The following is an 18,284-nucleotide window of genomic DNA, read 5'->3' on the forward strand; positions in this document are numbered from 1 at the left end:
TGTACTGAAAAGAATACATTTTTGTTGTTAATATAGGTCAACAATTTGAAAAGCTGCAAGCACAGTTGGGCAAGGAATGGCCATTTCCAATTATTGATCACAATTCATTTTCTTTATCTTTGAAGTTCACATCCCAATTAGTGTTCTTTGAGGAAACTCTCCCTACTGTTCAGCATGGGCTGGATTCACCCACTACCCTGTTGAGGAACAGCACTGGCTCTGGACCAGACAAACATATTTTCCTTTCATTTTGCAGACAATTGAGAAGGTTGGAAATGACAATTCTCTGCCCCATAATGATCATTAGTTTTAATTATTAGTTACTGTCACCAAGTCCTTAAAGCACCAGGGCCATCTAGAGACCGCTTTCAAAATGCATGAATGAATGAATTTATTGTTACGGTTTTTCTCAAAAAGAAAAGAAAAAAAAGCCAAATCCACTTTCTGGAACTGGTGAGGTGCTCTGCTGTGGCTATAAAGATGCCTTTCAAAACAATGAATGCCATGCAGATCCTGGGGATTAATTTAAATCAGGCAGGGCTCTATCCAATGTATGTTTGAGAGTCCAGGTTGAAATCTGTGCATTGGGATAGTTTGTTTACTCCTTGTGGGATCTTACGGTGCTTTTTCTTAGTTCCTTTCCAGATACAATGGTTCTAATAATAGCACTGTTGATTGTGTATGTCACCATAAATGTGTCCAGCTGGGTACAACATTTCTTAATACTCCAAATGGTGCTGCTGCTGCAGGGACCTCTTATTGTTAGCCATAACTATAAACCCAAATGGGGTTTAAACCAAAAGCTTCCAAATACCATCCATGGCTCTGGAGATGATGTTCTTATTGGTGAATTTGTTTCTCTTTTCCTTGCTGAATTGAATGAGCTTCCCTTTAATAAAACTCCACAGGAGTCATTCAGAATCCTGTAAGTAGTTCTGTATTGTTTTGAAAGAAATACCTTTGGCCAAACGATGACTAGCAAGTGAAAATCATACTGTAAGTTCAGACATGTACCTTGTTATTCCATAATGGATTTTTCTACCATGATGATGCACAGAACAGATGAATCAAAATCCAAGAAAGGGCAAGGCACAAAATGATTGATCATTGTAACCCGCTGTGGGAGCTAGAATTTAAACAGCAGCTTGGAAAGAGCCCACCTACTCCAAGAGATGAGCCCATCTGCTCTGAGGGATGGGACAAAAAAAAAATCAAAGGTGGTTGCAGGAGGGAATGGGAATTCCAAGGAATTTGGGAAGAATCAAGGGATTCTTAAGTCATTTAACGATCTAAGTATATGTTTTGATTCGTTATTAGTACTGAATGTTGTTTATTTAAGAATAAGAAGGGGTTTATTCATTGTGCGTCTTTTCAATACATATAAGTTATGCATAAATTTTTATACACACCTGCCTCAGACTCTTCTGTGTTTCTGGAGAATTATTTCTACCTGTTTGGCAGTTGAAGCTGAGAGAGAAAAAGACTCCAAATAGTTGACATACATCAAAAAGGGACATCTGTTAAAAAGGCTCCTACAGTGTATAAGTAAGACACTTGGAAGCAGAAGTGGCAATAAGGATGATGCATCCTTTTTAACAGTGGAATGACTACATTTTCCCATGAAATGTTTCATACATTTTATCTATAAGTGAACTGATATATGTATTTTACGTATCTCATCTACCTTCCTCTTGCTTTGGTTCAAAGCTGTTCAGATCAGGCACTGTTAGTCAGCATGGTGTGTCCAAGGATGTTGACTGTGCTTCATAATTAACTATGCATTCAGATCTCAGCCTCTGATGTATTAATGTATGAAAATATTTGTATATTACTATGTCATAAAAAAATCAAAGTGGTTTACAACAATCATACATACATACAATAAAAACCATGTAAACAAGTTAAATCAGAAATCATCAACCAACTATTGCAGAAACTTGTTTTCTTGGTTGCCTGCATAATCTTGGTGGCATAGGGAAGGTTTATGCAGATGTTTCAAGGTTAAAACAGAAGGCACCTTCTGAATCTCTGTTGGAAGAGCATTCCACAGGCCTGTGCTGATGACACCAAACGATAATTTCTTGTTGCTGTCAGATGAGCATCGCCAATTCAAGGGATGACCAATAACGCCCTGCAGATGATCTCTGACCAAGCTGGGATGTAAGGCAGTCCCTAAGGTATCCTGGACCTAAGTTGTTCAGGGCTTCATAAGTCAATGCAAAGACCTTGCACCTGGCTTGGTAGCAGATGTGCAGCCAGTGCAGATGTTGTCATCACTGCATTATCCAATGCATTTGTCTTTTCTGCCTGAGTGAGAGGCAGGTACAACTCAGAGTCATAAAGTGCCTTCTCAAGCCAAAGTCCAGACAACGTGAGAAGATACCAGTGATGTGGTCTCAGTATAAAATACTTCTCAGTACATCAAAATCTTGTATGCCAGGGAGAGAGGGCTAGGCAATAGCCCTTTAGCCTGACATGCTAGTTTTGTATGTGAAGGGAGGGTTTGGGGGAGGATTGTATGTTGGATAAGCGTTGAGTGACATGAGCTCCCCACCTCTGTGGCAGGGATATGTGTGAGGATATCCTAGGAACAACAAGAGCATTATGTCACTGCGCAGTAGGGATGTAACAGAATTCTGCCCAATTTGGATTTGGTACCAAATTTTCCATCAATTCACTTATTTTCTGACATTGTGGATTGGATTTTTATATAGTGATTTTCCGTGGCTATTTTTGGAAACAGTTTTTTTTTAAAAAAATCAGCATATAAAATATTGATATGAATACTGATATTTTTATCAACATTTCCTTTCAAAACATCAATATTTCATTAAAAAATATCAGTGTTTATATCAATATTTTTGTTTCTGAGGGAAAAAATGGATCAGTAAAAGCAGTGGCTTGCGGACGCAGAACGAACTCGAATCAATGCCAGCCTGTTACATTCACAGAATGCTTTCAAACTGGCCAACAAATCCATCCCTACTGTAAATGTAAATGTACTGCCTTCAAGTCGATTCCGACTTATGGCGACCCTATGAATAGGGTTTTCATGAGGCTGAGAGGCAGTGACTGGCCCAAGGTCACCCAGTGAGCTCCATGGCTATGTGGGGATTCAAACTCTGGTCTCCCAGGTCGTAGTCCAACACCTTAACCACTACACCACACTGGCTCTCCTGTAAAGGGGGTTTAATGTGTGAGAAGGTGTGGAGGATCCTAAAGAGTAGTCAGGCCTGTTGCTGGGTGAAAAAGACATTGCGTATTTTGAACCCTTATGTATGTGTATATATTTGTTCATTCATTCATAATTTTTAAATCTTATCTTATGGTCTCTGAGCAGACTACAGCATTTTTAAACAAAGCACAGCTGACAAGTTTAAGCCCTCAACGGCGTTTCTAAGCTCAGTTAGCAAATGAAAAAGTGTTAGAAAAATTATTATTATTACTATTTATATTATTCTCTGACATGTTTGCAACAGCTGCTAATGGTCAAAAAGCCCAGGTGTATATTAGTCAAGTGCAAATATCATTGCAGCCTATTGCCTAAAAGCTACCAACATGTGTTTGCCTTTGTGTTTGCCATGAATGAGGTCAACAAGAATGCTAACCTCTTACCCAATAGCACACTGGGGTTCAAGATCTGTGACAATGCTAACAATGCCATTGGGGCACACTTTGGCATTATGAATCTCCTTTTCAAAGAACAAGGGAATCCTATCAATTACCACTGTGGCAGGAGGAAGAAGGTAATGGCCATCATTGGAGGACTCATCTCCCAAAACTCCATGCAGATGACCCATATCCTAAATGTCTACAAGTTTCCACAGGTATGCATTCATGGAGTCATAAACACTCTTCTTCCTTTGATTTTTGGAGCAACAGTGACAAGAGTGGGTGGAAATACAAGGTGAAGATATAGCACAGGGTGACCAGCATGGTACTTACCAATGCTGTTGGACTTCAACTCCCATCATCCCTGACCGCTGGCCATATAGGATGTGGTTGATGGGAGTTGTCATCCAAGAGCATCTGGAGGGTACCATGTTGAGCATCCCTGTGTTAGTGTATACTTCACACTTCCATTCTTGTAGCTTCCCTGTTCCAAATCACCCCACCCTCATGATTAAAAATGTATTTACCTAATTTTGAACTTCATGGAAAATGAAAACCAACACCATGTGGGAGGGTGATTTTCAAGCAGAGATCTGTGGCCCAAAAAATAAAGGTTTCTGCCTTCCCCTCTGTTGCTTCTCTGTTTTATGTTCCCCACCCCACATAATTTTATGAGTGTGATGTTGTGCCTTTGTGCATAATGTGTAGTTAACTCCTTGGTAACTTTCTCAAGAGTACCACACCTGAGATCCCCAGGCTGCACAATAATTGCTGGAGGATCAATGAGGTCCATCTTCTATTTTGCCAGATATTTGACAGAAGTAATTTTTTTTATAAATTCAGAAATAGTGGGAGATCACATTGTCCTCATTGCAGTTCAGTTATGGCTCTTCTGACCTTGCACTGAGTGATAAAACTTGGTTCCCTTACCTCTACCGGATGGTCCCAAATGAAAACCCTCAATATGATGGGATTGTTGGCCTACTTCAACATTTTAAATGGACGTGGATTGGCCTCATTGTTTCAGATGATGACAGAGGAGAAATCTTCTTGCGAACTCTTGCACCTAGACTCCTTCAGAACAATATCTGTACAGCTTTTGAAGAAGTTATTCCAGTACTGAACACCTACTGGAGAGAAAATGTCCTCCTTAACAAAAAATTGAGTGAAATAGGTGTCACTCTTTCATCAACCCAAAGCAATGTGATTCTTGTTCATGGAGATTTACGGTCTATGGAGGGCTTGCGACTTGCCCTGTTGGTAAAGGAATTTGATGAAATGAAGCCAATAGAGCGGGTTTGGATTATTACAGTTCAGTGGGATTTTTCGGCAGTAATCGAATGGGATTCATTCACACCAAAAGCCTTCAATGGCACCCTGTCCTTTGCATTCCATACAAATGTTGTGGCAGGATATGAAGATTTCCTTGAGACAATAAATCCTTATCAATCTAGACTTTATTTCATCCGTCAGTTCTGGATCAATGCATTCATGTGTTTATTTCTACCATATAGCCAGCATATACCTGACATAAAAATCTGTACTGGGAAAGAGAAACTGAGTAGCCTCCCTGGCTATATTTATGAAATGGGAATGTCAGGTCAGAGCTACAGTATCTACAATACTGTTTATGCTATAGCACATGCTCTCCATGCCATGTTATCCTCAAGATCAAAGCTGAAAGCAGTGGCAGATGGAGGATGGAGCACACATCTCCTAAATGTCCACCCATGGCAAGTAAGTCTGTCTTCTGGACTGTTCTGTAATGAACTGCAAGTTTGTATGGACACCAATGCCTTCTTCCACAGACTGGACTCAGATTCCTTGTGTCGGGGCCAGGCATTAGGTTATTATGTTTAAAACAATTTAAAAAATTACCTAAAATCTTCCCTATTTAACTTCTAAATTGTAGGGAAAGCCTTTGCATGTAGAATAGATTTTCCCCTTCAAACCACCCTCCTCCATGTGTGAGGTAAGGGGTGGAGGCAATGGAGCTATAGACGCCCCCCTTTCTCTAGATAATTAAGATCTCATCGAGGAAATTGCCTGAGCAAGACTTTAGGCTAAACATAAAAGCACAATTAATCAACCTTCTCTCACCCACAGACAATTCCATAGATGGAGCAATTTAGATGCTGAGAAACACAATCTATTTTATTACTACTTGGCAGTTTTCTGTCCTTAAATATGCTTTGCTATTTGACATTCATTGTGAGCCACCCTTGACAACGTCTACTACAGAAATGCTGCATACAGATCAAACTGATGGTGAAAATCATTTCTGGGATTGAACTCTTGCAAACCTTTGCACAAATTAAGTCTGGGATTTTATCTGAAAATAAGATTGCAACCTTAGCATTTTTTAAACTAATAATATTATTGATGACATTTCCTTAGTGATGGTAGAGAATGTTCTTGTGGGGGTAGCCAAAAATTGGAAAATGCATTTAAGCGATAAACTCCATGGCTGGATCACTAGAATGTGGCATTCACTAGACTGTGCATTCAGCAACTAGCCAGGGCATTAGCCAAACAACATCAGTTTGTGAAAAATTGTATCACTTGTAAAAATAACAAAACCACCTTTTTTAACTTTTGTGAATGAGGGAGAAGGCACAACTAGGTGCCTGGCTGGTCAGACATCATTCTGGAGAGGCTTACTGTAGTAAAAGGAACACCAATGGCTAATAAAAAGGCCACTTTTCTGCCACTTTATCTCAAATTATATATATATACTGTATATATTGCCTATTATATTTATTTATTTATTATTATTTATTTTTAAAACTTATATACCGCCCGACTAGCAATAGCTCTCTGGGCGGTGAACATAGATACAATAAAATACAATATAATACAAAAACATCAGTCTAAAATCAAATTTCACAATCTAAAAACAGCAAAGGCTAAAATCAAATTACAAACATTACAATCATTAACAAAAAATTAAAATGCCTTGGAATAGAGAAAGGTTTTAACCTGGTGCCGAAAGGATGATAGTGTCGGCGCCAGGCGAACCTCCTCGGGGAGACTATTCCATAGTTCGGGGGCCACCACTGAGAAGGCCCTTGATCTTGTCACTGCCTTCCGGGTCTCCCTATGAGTCGGGACCCGGAGGAGGGCCTTTGTAGCAGACCGTAGTGTACAAGCCGGTTCATAGCGGGAGAGGCGTTCCGACAGATATCGAGGTCCCGCGCCGTATAAGGCTTTATAGGTTAATACCAACACTTTGAATTTGGCCCGGAAGCGTATTGGAAGCCAGTGCAAGCGGGCCAAAACAGGTGTTATATGGTCAGACCGCTTCGTTCTTGTTAGCAGTCTGGCCGCCGCATTTTGCACCAGCTGTAGCTTCCGAACCGTCTTCAGAGGTAGCCCTTACATTACTCTTACATTACCCTTACTCTTACATTATACTTATATCATGTTCATTTACTTGGGTTTAATAATGAGTCCATGTACCTTAATTTGTTACAAGTATTCAGTATTTTGATTTTAAAAATAAAATAGCTTTTTTTAAAAAAAATGGTCTGCCAAGTTTTATTTTTCTAGCATATGTGGGAGAGTGAAGTATTTTTTTCCTGTTTGTCATATGGTGGTGGCGGCAGCAGCGGCACTAATTAGACTTGTTGAGTTGCTTGTTATCCAAAGATCTTCAAGCAAATTACAACAGATTTATACAGGCATACCCCGCTTTAACGTTCGCAATGGGACTGGAGAGTATACTTTAAGTGAAAATAAACTTAAAGTGAAGCAATTATTTTCACTTGTACTGCACACAATCACCACTAGATGGCAGCAGCGTCATGCCAATAAAGTGTACGTTATTGCGAAGCACGTGAACGTTAAGCGGGGTATGGGGACGGATGGAGCATGTACGTTATAGCGAGGCGACGTTAAGTTGAAGCGACGTTAAGCGGGGTATGCCTGTAAACATAAATATAGATACATTATACGATTCAACACACACACACAAACCATCCATCATTCATAAGTAAGAAGCAGCTTGCTATGTATGATATTGCACCAATGGACTTCTGGAAGTAGTAGGACTACAATTCACATCAGCCTTACGGGTGATGGGGAGTTGTAATTCAGCATGGTCTGAATGGGTACAGGTTCCCTGCCTCTGGACTACACTGGTTGGCAGCTGCTCCCCAAGATTTGAGGCAGGGATGTTTTCCAACCCTACCAGTAGATACCAAAGATTTAACCTGAGATTCTTTGAATACTAAGCATGTGCTCTACCACTACGCTATGGCCCTTTCTATTAACAAAATTGCATGTCTTGCCTGTGAAATGGTCCTTTACAAATTCCCATGCAAATTATTTAGTGGTTAGTAGTGAGTAAAATATTAAAAAGTGAGGGTATCACTATGATCTATAGATCTCAAAAGTGTGATCTGGAAGAAGACATATGTTCACTCTGTCAGTTATTCATCATTTAAAAGTAAGAAGCAGCTCCCTGATATGATATCAGAATCTCAAGCACTGTATATATTAATTGCCTATGAAATGCCCAAGATTTCCAATTGCAAGGAAATTGCATAAACCAATTTCCCACTGTTTGCCACAGTTCATTTATTATTATTATTATTATTATTATTATTAACCATCTAGCTTCACAACTTTCTGAAAAACATCCGATTCAACAATAGTGCTGGAGAAGAAATCTATATTGATGAAAATGGGGAGTTCACACCTGGATATGATATCATCAACACAATCACATTCTCCAATAAGTCCCTCCACAGGATCCATGTTGGCAGGCTGGACCTTTGGGCTCCTGATGACAAAGAGTTCACCATAAATGGAAGTGCCATTGTGTGGAATCACAAATTTAATCAGGTGGGAGTATCCCATGATTGCTATGGTTGGTGAAGGAATATATAAACCTATATAAGTACCAAGTACACAGCGCTTACTGAATCTGACTTGTTAACACATGCTTGTTAACACTATTGAATTGAATTGAAACTTTATTTTTACCCCGCCCTTTTTCCAAACTGGAACTCAGGGCGGCTTACAAATAAAAATACAATACCAAAAGGATTAAAAAAGTTAGTGAGACAGGGTTTGTCTTTGCAGAAGCCATGTTGATTCTTCTTCAATAAGATGTATCCTTTTCTGTATATGTAATAACGTTATCTTTAATAATGCTTCCCACCAATTTACCTTGAGCAGTTGTGAAGGTCACCAACATGTAACTTCCTGGATCCCCTTTTTAAAAATTGGTATTACATTGGCCATTTTCCAGTTTTCTGCTACAGAGGTCTATCTTGGGAGCATGTGTTGTAAGATCAAGCATGTTCATATTTTATTTCTTCACGGATGGATACTGCCTGGACCAGTTGATTAGCCTTTTTCAATTTGTCAGTTAGATATAGAAATTTATCTCTTGCTACCATTGCTTGTTTCTCAGATTTTCTTCCTGAATATGTCAGCTCAGGCATAGATATCTGCCTGTATCATCTGCCCTGAATATGGATGCACAGAATTTGCTCAGATCTTCTGCCATTTCTTTCTCCTTCTTTACCACATCTTTGACTCCCATGTCACCAGTATGGTCCAACAGCTTCCCTATTTCATTTCTGGCTTGTGATGTACTTCCTTTTTAAAGATGGTTTTAATATTTTTAGCAATATGCTCAAAATTATTTTTTGCATCTTATTGTTTGCCTGCATTGTTTTGGTTCAAATTTGTGATCCTTTTCACTCTCTTTGTTTGTACAAGACTTCCAATTTCTGCGGGAAGCCTTCTCTCTCTCTCTCTATAGCTCTCAGCTCTGCTAATTAACCATGCTGGTGACCTCTTGGACTAAGTACTTTGCATGACCTGCTATATACATTCCAATGAGCTTCTATTATTGTGGTTTTGAGTAACCCTTGAGTGTTCTGGAGAGATTTGACCCTCTTCATGTTCCACTTCACTATCATGTGTTTTCTATTGAGGGACAAAGCAACTCATCTCCTCATTTTTGGAGGAGTTTCCTCTTTTTGAGGACAAATGTGTTGGATCTCCTTGGCAATTGTTCACTTACATATCAATTACATTTGACAGCACTGTGGTTACTGTTTCTGATAAATTCAACATAAATTCAATATGTTTCTGATAAATTCAACAACTCTTACAGTACATCTTGCACCAGTGCTTGGGTACCATTTAAGACTGTACAATTAATATAAACTTGATTTGCATCCTAACCCCTTTCCTTGCAAGATAGGTGCTTCCTCAATCCAGATGTGTTGAGAGTTGCCTTCCTGGACACACTAGGATCATTCATGAGGGGAAGAAAGTGTGTTGCTATGATTGTGTTCCTTGTTCCAAAGGGAGAATTTCAGTCCAGATGGGTAAGTATAAGAATGGGGGAAGTATCTCAAATTTGTTTTAGTCTGTTGAAAAGGTTGTTTCACATATGTGGGTTCATTGCTTGATGTTTACAATATCAAGGGGTTACATTCACATGTAAACGAGCCAAGGTCAATGCAACACAACAGATAGGACTTTCATATTCCTAACTGAGGTGCAATGCTTGTCAAGGGAGGGAGTCAGTTCACATGTTTAGCTGTTGGTCATCAAATGCAGAGCACCAAATCTGTGAAAGAGAAATCAAGTGTTGTGTGTTAATGTGTGAACCAATCCTGGGTCTTTTTACCACTCTTTACAACATAAAGTTTACATCAAATATATGGTGAATTTACTAACAGGGATCTTTGCTTAAATCATTCACATATATGTCCCATTCAGTAATATATGCTATGTTATACAGTACAAGTATCTCCTGCCTTTCAGGAGGTTTCCCTCATTAACATCCCCACAATCCTACATTGCTCACTTCCCTAAACTTCATTATACCACTTATTTGTATATAGTACAGATTCACCTAAAGGCATTCCAAGTGTCAGCTCTTCACTGAGACAGCAGTGTCGGTGGGGGTGCAGGCAGGGCTGGAGATTCCTTGGTAATTGCCAGGCCGTAAGTTCTCAGCCGGCAGCTTGGCTATAAATCTGCCAGGCTAGCAAGGAGGAAGCAAGATAAGGGCAGAGGCCGTTCGAAGCTTACGTGCCAAGCCAGAACTCCAGAAGAGACGTCAGTGAAGGTCCGGGTCTAGTTTGCCGAGGGATCAGTCCAAGTCAAGGTTCAGGGGATAGGAAGACACACAGTGGTCACGCCTGACGTTGTAGTCAGCAACAAGCTGAAGCCAAGGTTTGACTTTTAAGGAGCAGGTTTGTCAGCAGGTGTGAGCCATCAGCGTTTTGGCCTTAAGTGGACAGGCCTGCCCCTCTTCTGCCTGATCTTCTGTTGTCTACGTTCTGCAGGTGAGGGGGGAGTATCCTGTTCACTGTCTGCGTCTGGCTGAAGGGCTTCAGCTGCGTCTGGGGTGCTCTGCAGCTGAGGGGGAGAAGGAGCTGGGTTCTCATGAGTTTCCTCAATTTCTCCTTCTGGGTCTGCTGCTGTTACTCCCGAGTCATCCTCGTCTGATGAGTCCTCTGACGGGGCCATGACACCAAGCATTTTTGCCTCTTCTAGATCAGGGGCAGGCAATGGGCCATATCTGTGGTAGCCTGGGATTGTGAAGGTCCTCAGTCACATGAGAGTTTTGAGGATGGAATAACTGGGCCTTTCAAAGGCCAACTACACATAATGTTATTACTTGGTTTGCCCTTGTGCGGCTATTCTTTTCTTTCAAATAAGTGGGATGGGGTGAGGCTGAGGAAGATCAGGATTGTGGTGTGATGGTTATAATCCATTTCTCCCACTGCTGTCCTGATTGGAATTGCCTCTCCCTTTCTCTGGCAATGGAAGGAAAACTTCCCCCCACTAATCATCATAATCACCTCCATTATATTCCTCATATTATTAAATTATTATTGGACAGGAAAGGATGATAGTGTCGGCGCCAGGCGAACCTCCTCGGGGAGACTATTCCATAGTTCGGGGGCCACCACTGAGAAGGCCCTTGATCTTGTCACTGCCCTCCGGGCCTCCCTATGAGTCGGGACCCGGAGGAGGGCCTTCGTAGCAGACCGTAGTGTACGAGCCGGTTCATAGCGGGAGAGGCGCTCCGACAGATATTGAGGTCCCGCGCCGTAAAAGGCTTTATAGGTTAATACCAACACTTTGAATTTGGCCCGGAAGCGTATTGGAAGCCAGTGCAAGCGGGCCAAAACAGGTGTTATATGGTCAGACCGCTTCGTTCTTGTTAGCAGTCTGGCCGCCGCATTTTGCACCAGCTGTAGCTTCCGAACCGTCTTCAGAGGTAGCCCTACGTAGAGCGCATTACAGTAATCCAAACGTGAGGTTACCAGAGCATGTACTACTGATGTAAGATCCTCCTTACTCAGGTAGGGACGTAGCTGGGCTACCAGTCGAAGTTGGTAGAACGCATTCTGTGCCACCGAGGCTACATGAGCCTCAAGTGACAGGGAAGAGTCTACAACGACTCCCAGACTACGAACCTGTTCCTTTAGGGGGAGTGTAACCCCATCCAGGACAGGATATGTATCCACCATCTGATTGGAAAAACCATCCACCAACAGCATCTCAGTCTTATCAGGATTGAGTCTCAGTTTGTTAGTTCTCATCCAGTCCATTGTTGCGTCCAGGCAACGGTTCAGCACATTGACCGCCTCACCTGAGGAAGATGAAAAGGAGAAGTAGAGCTGCGTGTCATCAGCGTACTGGTGACAACGCACTCCAAAACTCCTGATGACCGCACCCAACGGCTTCATATAGATGTTAAAAAGCATGGGAGACAAAACCGAACCCTGCGGGACCCCACATTGGAGTACCCACGGTGTCGAGCAATGTTCCCCAAGCACTATCTTCTGGAGACGGCCTGCCAAGTAGGAGCGGAACCACTGCCATGCAGTGCCTCCAACTCCCAACTCCGCAAGCCTCTCCAGAAGGATACCATGGTCGATGGTATCAAAAGCCGCTGAGAGATCAAGGAGAATCAACAGAGTTACACTCCCTCTGTCTCTCTCCCGACATAGATCATCAAACAGGGTGACCAAGGCCGTCTCAGGGCCAAAACCGGGCCTGAAACCCGATTGAAATGGATCTAGATAATCGGTTTCATCCAATAGCGCCTGGAGCTGGTCAGCAACCACTCGTTCCAAGATCTTGCCGAGATATGGAACATTTGCCACTGGTCTGTAGCTGCTGAAATCCTCTGGGTCCAGGGAAGGCTTTTTCAGGAGTGGTCTCACTGCTGCCTCCTTCAGACAGCCAGGGACCACTCCCTCTCGCAAGGAGGCATTTATCACTTCCCTGGCCCAGCCAACTGTTCCCTCCTTGCCAGTTTTTATTAGCCAAGAGGGGCAAGGATCTAGTACCAAAGTGGTTGCACGTACCTGTCCAAGCACCTTGTCCACGTCCTCGAACTGAGCCGACTGAAACTCATCAAACAAAACATGATAAGACTGTGCACCAGACACCTCACTAGGGTTAACTGCTATAAAATGAGAGTCTAGGTCCCGATGAATGCATAAGATCTTATGCTGGAAGTGCTCAGCAAACTCATTGCAGCGGGCCACCGAAGTATCTACAGTGTCCTGAAGGCCTAGATGGAGTAGCCCTCGGACAACTCTAAAAAGCTCCGCTGGGCGGGAGAGAGATGCCTTAATAGTGGCGGCGAAATATTGTTTTTTCGCCGCCCTCACCGCTCCTGTATACCGCTTGGTGAAAGCACAAACCAGCGTATAGTTGCATTCATCAGGAGTTCGTCTCCATCTCCGCTCAAGCTGCCTCCTATCTTGCTTCATTGCCCTCAACTCTGGAGTATACCAAGGAGCTGAATGAGCTCTGCAAAGGAGAGGGCGCGCAGGAGCGATCGTGTCGACAGCCCGGGCCATCTCCGCATTCCACAGATTAACCAGGGCTTCAACAGGAGCGCCGGTCCTATCAGCCGGAAAATCCCCCAGAGCCCTTTGAAAACCTTCAGGATTCATTAGTCTCCGGGGGCGGACCAATTTAATAGGTCCCCCACCCTTGTGGAGGGAACAGGTCGCTGAAAGTCTAAACTTCAGCAAGCAGTGATCTGTCCATGACTAAGGGAGAGATGTAAAACTCCCCACATCCAGTTCACTATCCCCATGTCCAGTAACAAAAATAAGGTCGAGTGTATGCCCCGATATATGTGTTGGGCCACTAACATATTGGGACAGCCCCATGGTTGTCATGGAGTCCATGAAGTCCTGAGCCGCCCCAGACAAAGTAGCCTCAGCATGAATGTTGACATCCCCCAGTACTAATAGTCTAGGGGATCTCAACAATACCTCCGAGACCACTTCCGTCAACTCAGTTAAGGAAGCCACTGGGCAGCAAGGTGGGCGGTACACCAAAAGGATTCCTAGTCTGTCCCTCTGGCCCAACACAAGGTGCAAACATTCCAGACCAGTAGTTGTATGGACATGGTGCTTGGTGAGTGAGATGGAACTCTTATAGACCACAGCAACCCCACCTCCCCGACCCTCAGATCTACCATGATGCTGAACCAAATACCCCGGTGGGCAGATCTGGGAGAGACTAACTCCTCCCTGTTCGCCCATCCAGGTCTCGGTTATGCATGCCAGATCGGCTGCCTCGTCCATAATCAAATCATGGACGAGGGGTTTTTTATTATGAACCGATCTGGCGTTAAAAAGCAGCAGCTGGAGATCTGAGAGTTGGCTGAGAGGACAACCAACAACCCTGCGGGTATGAGAAGGACCGGAACAAGGCACAGCCACAACATGTCTGGGCCGCGTTCCCCTTACCTGGCACGTCCTACTCATAACACCATACCTCCCTCTGCCCGTCACTACGGCAATTGGGGCCCCCTCATGTCTCCCCGCTAGATGGAAAGATCTCTTCCCCAGGCACATTATAAACTATAAATACAAAAAGAAAAATACAAAAAACTCAAATACATAAAATACACACTCTCACAACATGCATTCATATAAGCACCCAGAAAGAAAGCAGCAAGAGCAGCAACCTCTCCTTCCCTTGGGCGATAGTCTCTTCCTCCTGCAGGCACTGGGTCTCCCAGGCCACCTCAGCCAGCCGGCTTATGTATCCCTCCAGAGAGGGACAGGTGGTAAGAATTAGTCCTGGCTGGCTGGGTACCTGGGGCCTGCTCCTGCCAGGCAGAAGTCCCTCAGGGAAGGGTGGTGGAGGTGGTGGTCCCGCAGCGGCCGCGGCAGCGGCAGCGGCCTCTCCTTCCCTTGGGCAATGGTCTCTTCCTCCTGCAGGCCCTGGGTCTCCCAGGCCACCTCAGCCAGCCGGCTTATGTATCCCTCCAGAGAGGGACAGGTGGTAAGAATCAGTTCTTGCTGGCTGGGTACCTGGGCCCTGGTCCTGCCAGGCAGAAGTCCCTCAGGGAAGGGTGGTGGAGGTGGTGGTCCCACAGCAGCAGCAGCAGCAGCAGCAGCAGCAGCAGCAGCAGCAGCAGCAGCAGAGCAGCAGCAGCAGCAGCAGCAGCAGCAGAGCAGCAGCAGCAGCCTCACCTTCCCTTGGGCGATGGTCTCTTCCTCCTGCAGGCCCTGGGTCTCCCAGGCCACCTCAGCCAGCCGGCTTATGTATCCCTCCAGAGAGGGACAGGTGGTAAGAATCAGTCCTGGCTGATTAGACATAGATACAGCCCTCTGACATTAAGCAAATGGTTTCTGTGTTTTCTGTCATTTGTTTCCTGACACAACAGTGATAAATTGATTCAAACTAGGTTATTTTTTCCAGTGATATGTTTCATGTCACAATAATGGGTGACTGATGCCATCTAGAAAACAAATGGTCACTTAAAAAAACAAACCCTGAAACTTTGTTACTTTTAGATGCAGAAAATTGCCACAAGTGCCCAGAGGATCAGTATCCAAACATGAACAAGGATCGCTGCATCTCCAAACACACAGTCTATCTATCCTATGAAGAATCTCTGGGAATCATTCTAGCTTCCTTTGCTCTGTTCTTCTCTCTGACCACTCTTTTAGTGATGTGGAGCTTCAATCGTCACCGGAATACTCCCATAATCAAAGCTAACAACTGGACCATCACATGTATCCTGCTCTCCTCTCTGCTACTTTGCTTTCAATGTCCTTTTCTATTCATTGGAAAACCAGGGAAGGTTTCCTGCCTTCTCCGGCAAACATTGTTTGCTATCACTTTCTCTGTGGCTGTTTCTTCTGTGTTGGCTAAAACCATCACTGTGATTGTGGCCTTCCTGGCCACAAAGCCGGGAAACAGAATGAGGAAATGGGTGGGGAAGAGGCTGACACTGTCAGTTGTCATTTTTTGTTCACTCATTCAGGCTGTCAATTGTACTGTGTGGCTGGTCACCTCTCCTCCATTCCCTGAGTTTGACATGCACTCCCAGGTCAGTCAGATCATTGCGCAATGCAATGAAGGCTCAGTCTTCATGTTCTATGTTGTTTTGGGCTACATGGCCTTTTTGGCAATCACCAGCTTCACTGTAGCTTTCCTGGCCAGGAAGTTGCCTGATAGCTTCAATGAAGCCAAGCTGATCACCTTCAGCATGTTGATGTTTTGCAGCATTTGGGTAACGTTTGTGCCAACCTATCCGAGCACTAATGGGAAATACATGGTTGCTGTGGAGATTTTCTCCATCTTGGTGTCTAGTGCTGGATTGTTGGGCTGTATCTTCCTCCCCAAATTATACATAATTTTACTAAGGCCTGAGTTAAACACCAGGGAGCAAGTAGTAAGGAAACAGAATATGCTGTTTGACCTCTTCTTATCATTTCTCTTCTCTCTTTTTCCTTTGTTCTTTATCTGTTCCAATGTGTAAGTTTGTTGTCAAAGCCAACAACTAGACTATCACGTGTATCTTCCTCTCCTCTCTTCTCCTCTCTGCTCTTTGTTTTCTGTGTTCCTTTCTTTTCACTGGACTACCATGGAAGCCTTCCTGCCTTCTATGGCAATCCCCATGGCAAATGAGACTACTTGCAAAATTAATAACAACCAGTTGAATACAACTGAAGATCAGGTTCAGGGCTGGTTCCAAGGGGTGGCCAGGTGGGGCACTGGCCTGAGGGCCCCTGAGGCTACAGGAGACCCTGAGGGGCCCCTCTGCTCCCCTTCTGCAATTTGTGGCAGGATCGCTGCTGCAGATTGCACAGCGAGAGCTTCGGGGCGCCACCATTCCCTTGCTTAACTTACCTTGTTCTGTGGTTGCGCACGCAGTGCTGCCCTTAAGAAAGATGGCGGCTGAGGTTTTCCTAAGGGGCTGATGCCTCTGCCGCCATCTTGGCTGATGACACACATGCGTGCTGCATGCTTGCATCCCTGCCATGAACCAAGATGGTGGCAGAGGCTTCAGCTCCTTAGGGAAACCTCAGCCGCCATCTTTCTTAAGGGCACCGCTGCATGCGCAACCACAGAACAAGGTATGTTAAGCAAGGGAATGGCACAGTCCCAAAGCTCTTGCAGTGCGTGAATGGCGGAAGGGAAGTGCTGGAGCCTGGGGCAGGCTTTTGCCCAAGGGCTCCAGCGTGTCTGGGGCTGGCCCTGGGTGCGCGCACGCATTTATGTGTGCGTGCACACATGCGTGCCAGGGCCCAGGGCAAGCTGGTGCCCAAGGGCGCTGGCATGTCTGGTGCCGGCCCTGATCAGGTTACATGCATCATGTTGTTGATAAAGATTGTGGCCAAAGAATCTGCAGGCCTTTTTGAGACTGCTAAGGACCTGTCATCCAGATTTTTGGGAATCAATTCATTTCTAAGTGGCAGAATTACCAAGTCATAAAACTCCCAAATCAGGATTTGCTCATTTATGCTCTTTATAAGCCTTTGGCTAAATCTATTGTGTATAAAAGCCATTGCTCTCATTTCCTTAAAATACTTTTTCTCAAAAAGTATTTTGAGATGCTTTTTCTGTGATGAGCTTATTCTCATGGCCTTCTGCAACTCAGCCTGCCATCAAACCTAAGGATGTGTAACTGAATCAATTGCATATCCATCCCTGCCTCAGTCTTCTTTGCCTTCTGTTGACTTTTGGATTGAAAGCTCCTCAGGGCAGGAAGCATCTAAAGCATCATGCACATTGACTGCAATATCTGTCCATCTGTCTCTATAATAAGTAATAATCATACATATTTCTACAATCTTTATTGTGTGAAATTTGCAGCATCTCACCAAATCTGTGCCATTGTTTACTTCAGCACTGGTGCTGAGCTTGTGGAAATACTTGGTTTCCAATATACTTTTCCATTGGTATTGTTGGACAGTCTCCTATGGCTGCTTTTTCTGGGGAAAGAGATGCAATGAAAAGATGAAGAGAGCCAGACTGGCAATCACTCTTTTCTTTTAGTGTGCTGGATGTTTGAATGGATTTTTTCTTACATATGAATACATATGATGCATACAATTAACAAACATCAACCATGAAAATGTAAAATAGAAATCAACCCAACCCTAAACCGACAGAAGCAACCAATTATCTCTCAACAGCCAAGTGTCTCCCCCCCCCCAAAGTCCCATTGATGGATGTTTGAGCAATGTTTCAATAAATGTACGAAGACAAGTCAAATAAACTAAATAAGTATAAATCATGAGAAAAGATTCTCTTGTCTTTTTATCTTGTGTGTTTTGAAATAGATTTCTGTGGCCTCTATTGATGACAGTGTAACTGTCAATGTTTGGGGCCATGCACGGTTACTGTGTTGTGGGCCTCTTTAG

At 43.7% G+C, this 18,284-nt stretch overlaps 1 protein-coding gene across 1 annotated transcript; it reads left to right on the forward strand.

Moving 5' to 3' along the window:
• Window positions 1–3,485: 3,485 nt before the first annotated feature.
• On the forward strand, window positions 3,486–18,284 carry LOC133367434 (vomeronasal type-2 receptor 26-like). Its single transcript, XM_061591537.1, has 6 exons — window positions 3,486–3,827; window positions 4,489–5,349; window positions 8,230–8,457; window positions 9,833–9,959; window positions 15,426–16,309; window positions 18,204–18,284. Exons 1-6 carry the CDS (start codon window positions 3,486–3,488, stop codon window positions 18,282–18,284), a joined length of 2,523 nt encoding a protein of 840 aa, XP_061447521.1.

Source organism: Rhineura floridana, chromosome 11, assembly GCF_030035675.1.
Source record: "Rhineura floridana isolate rRhiFlo1 chromosome 11, rRhiFlo1.hap2, whole genome shotgun sequence".
Taxonomy (NCBI): Eukaryota; Metazoa; Chordata; class Lepidosauria; order Squamata; family Rhineuridae; genus Rhineura; species Rhineura floridana.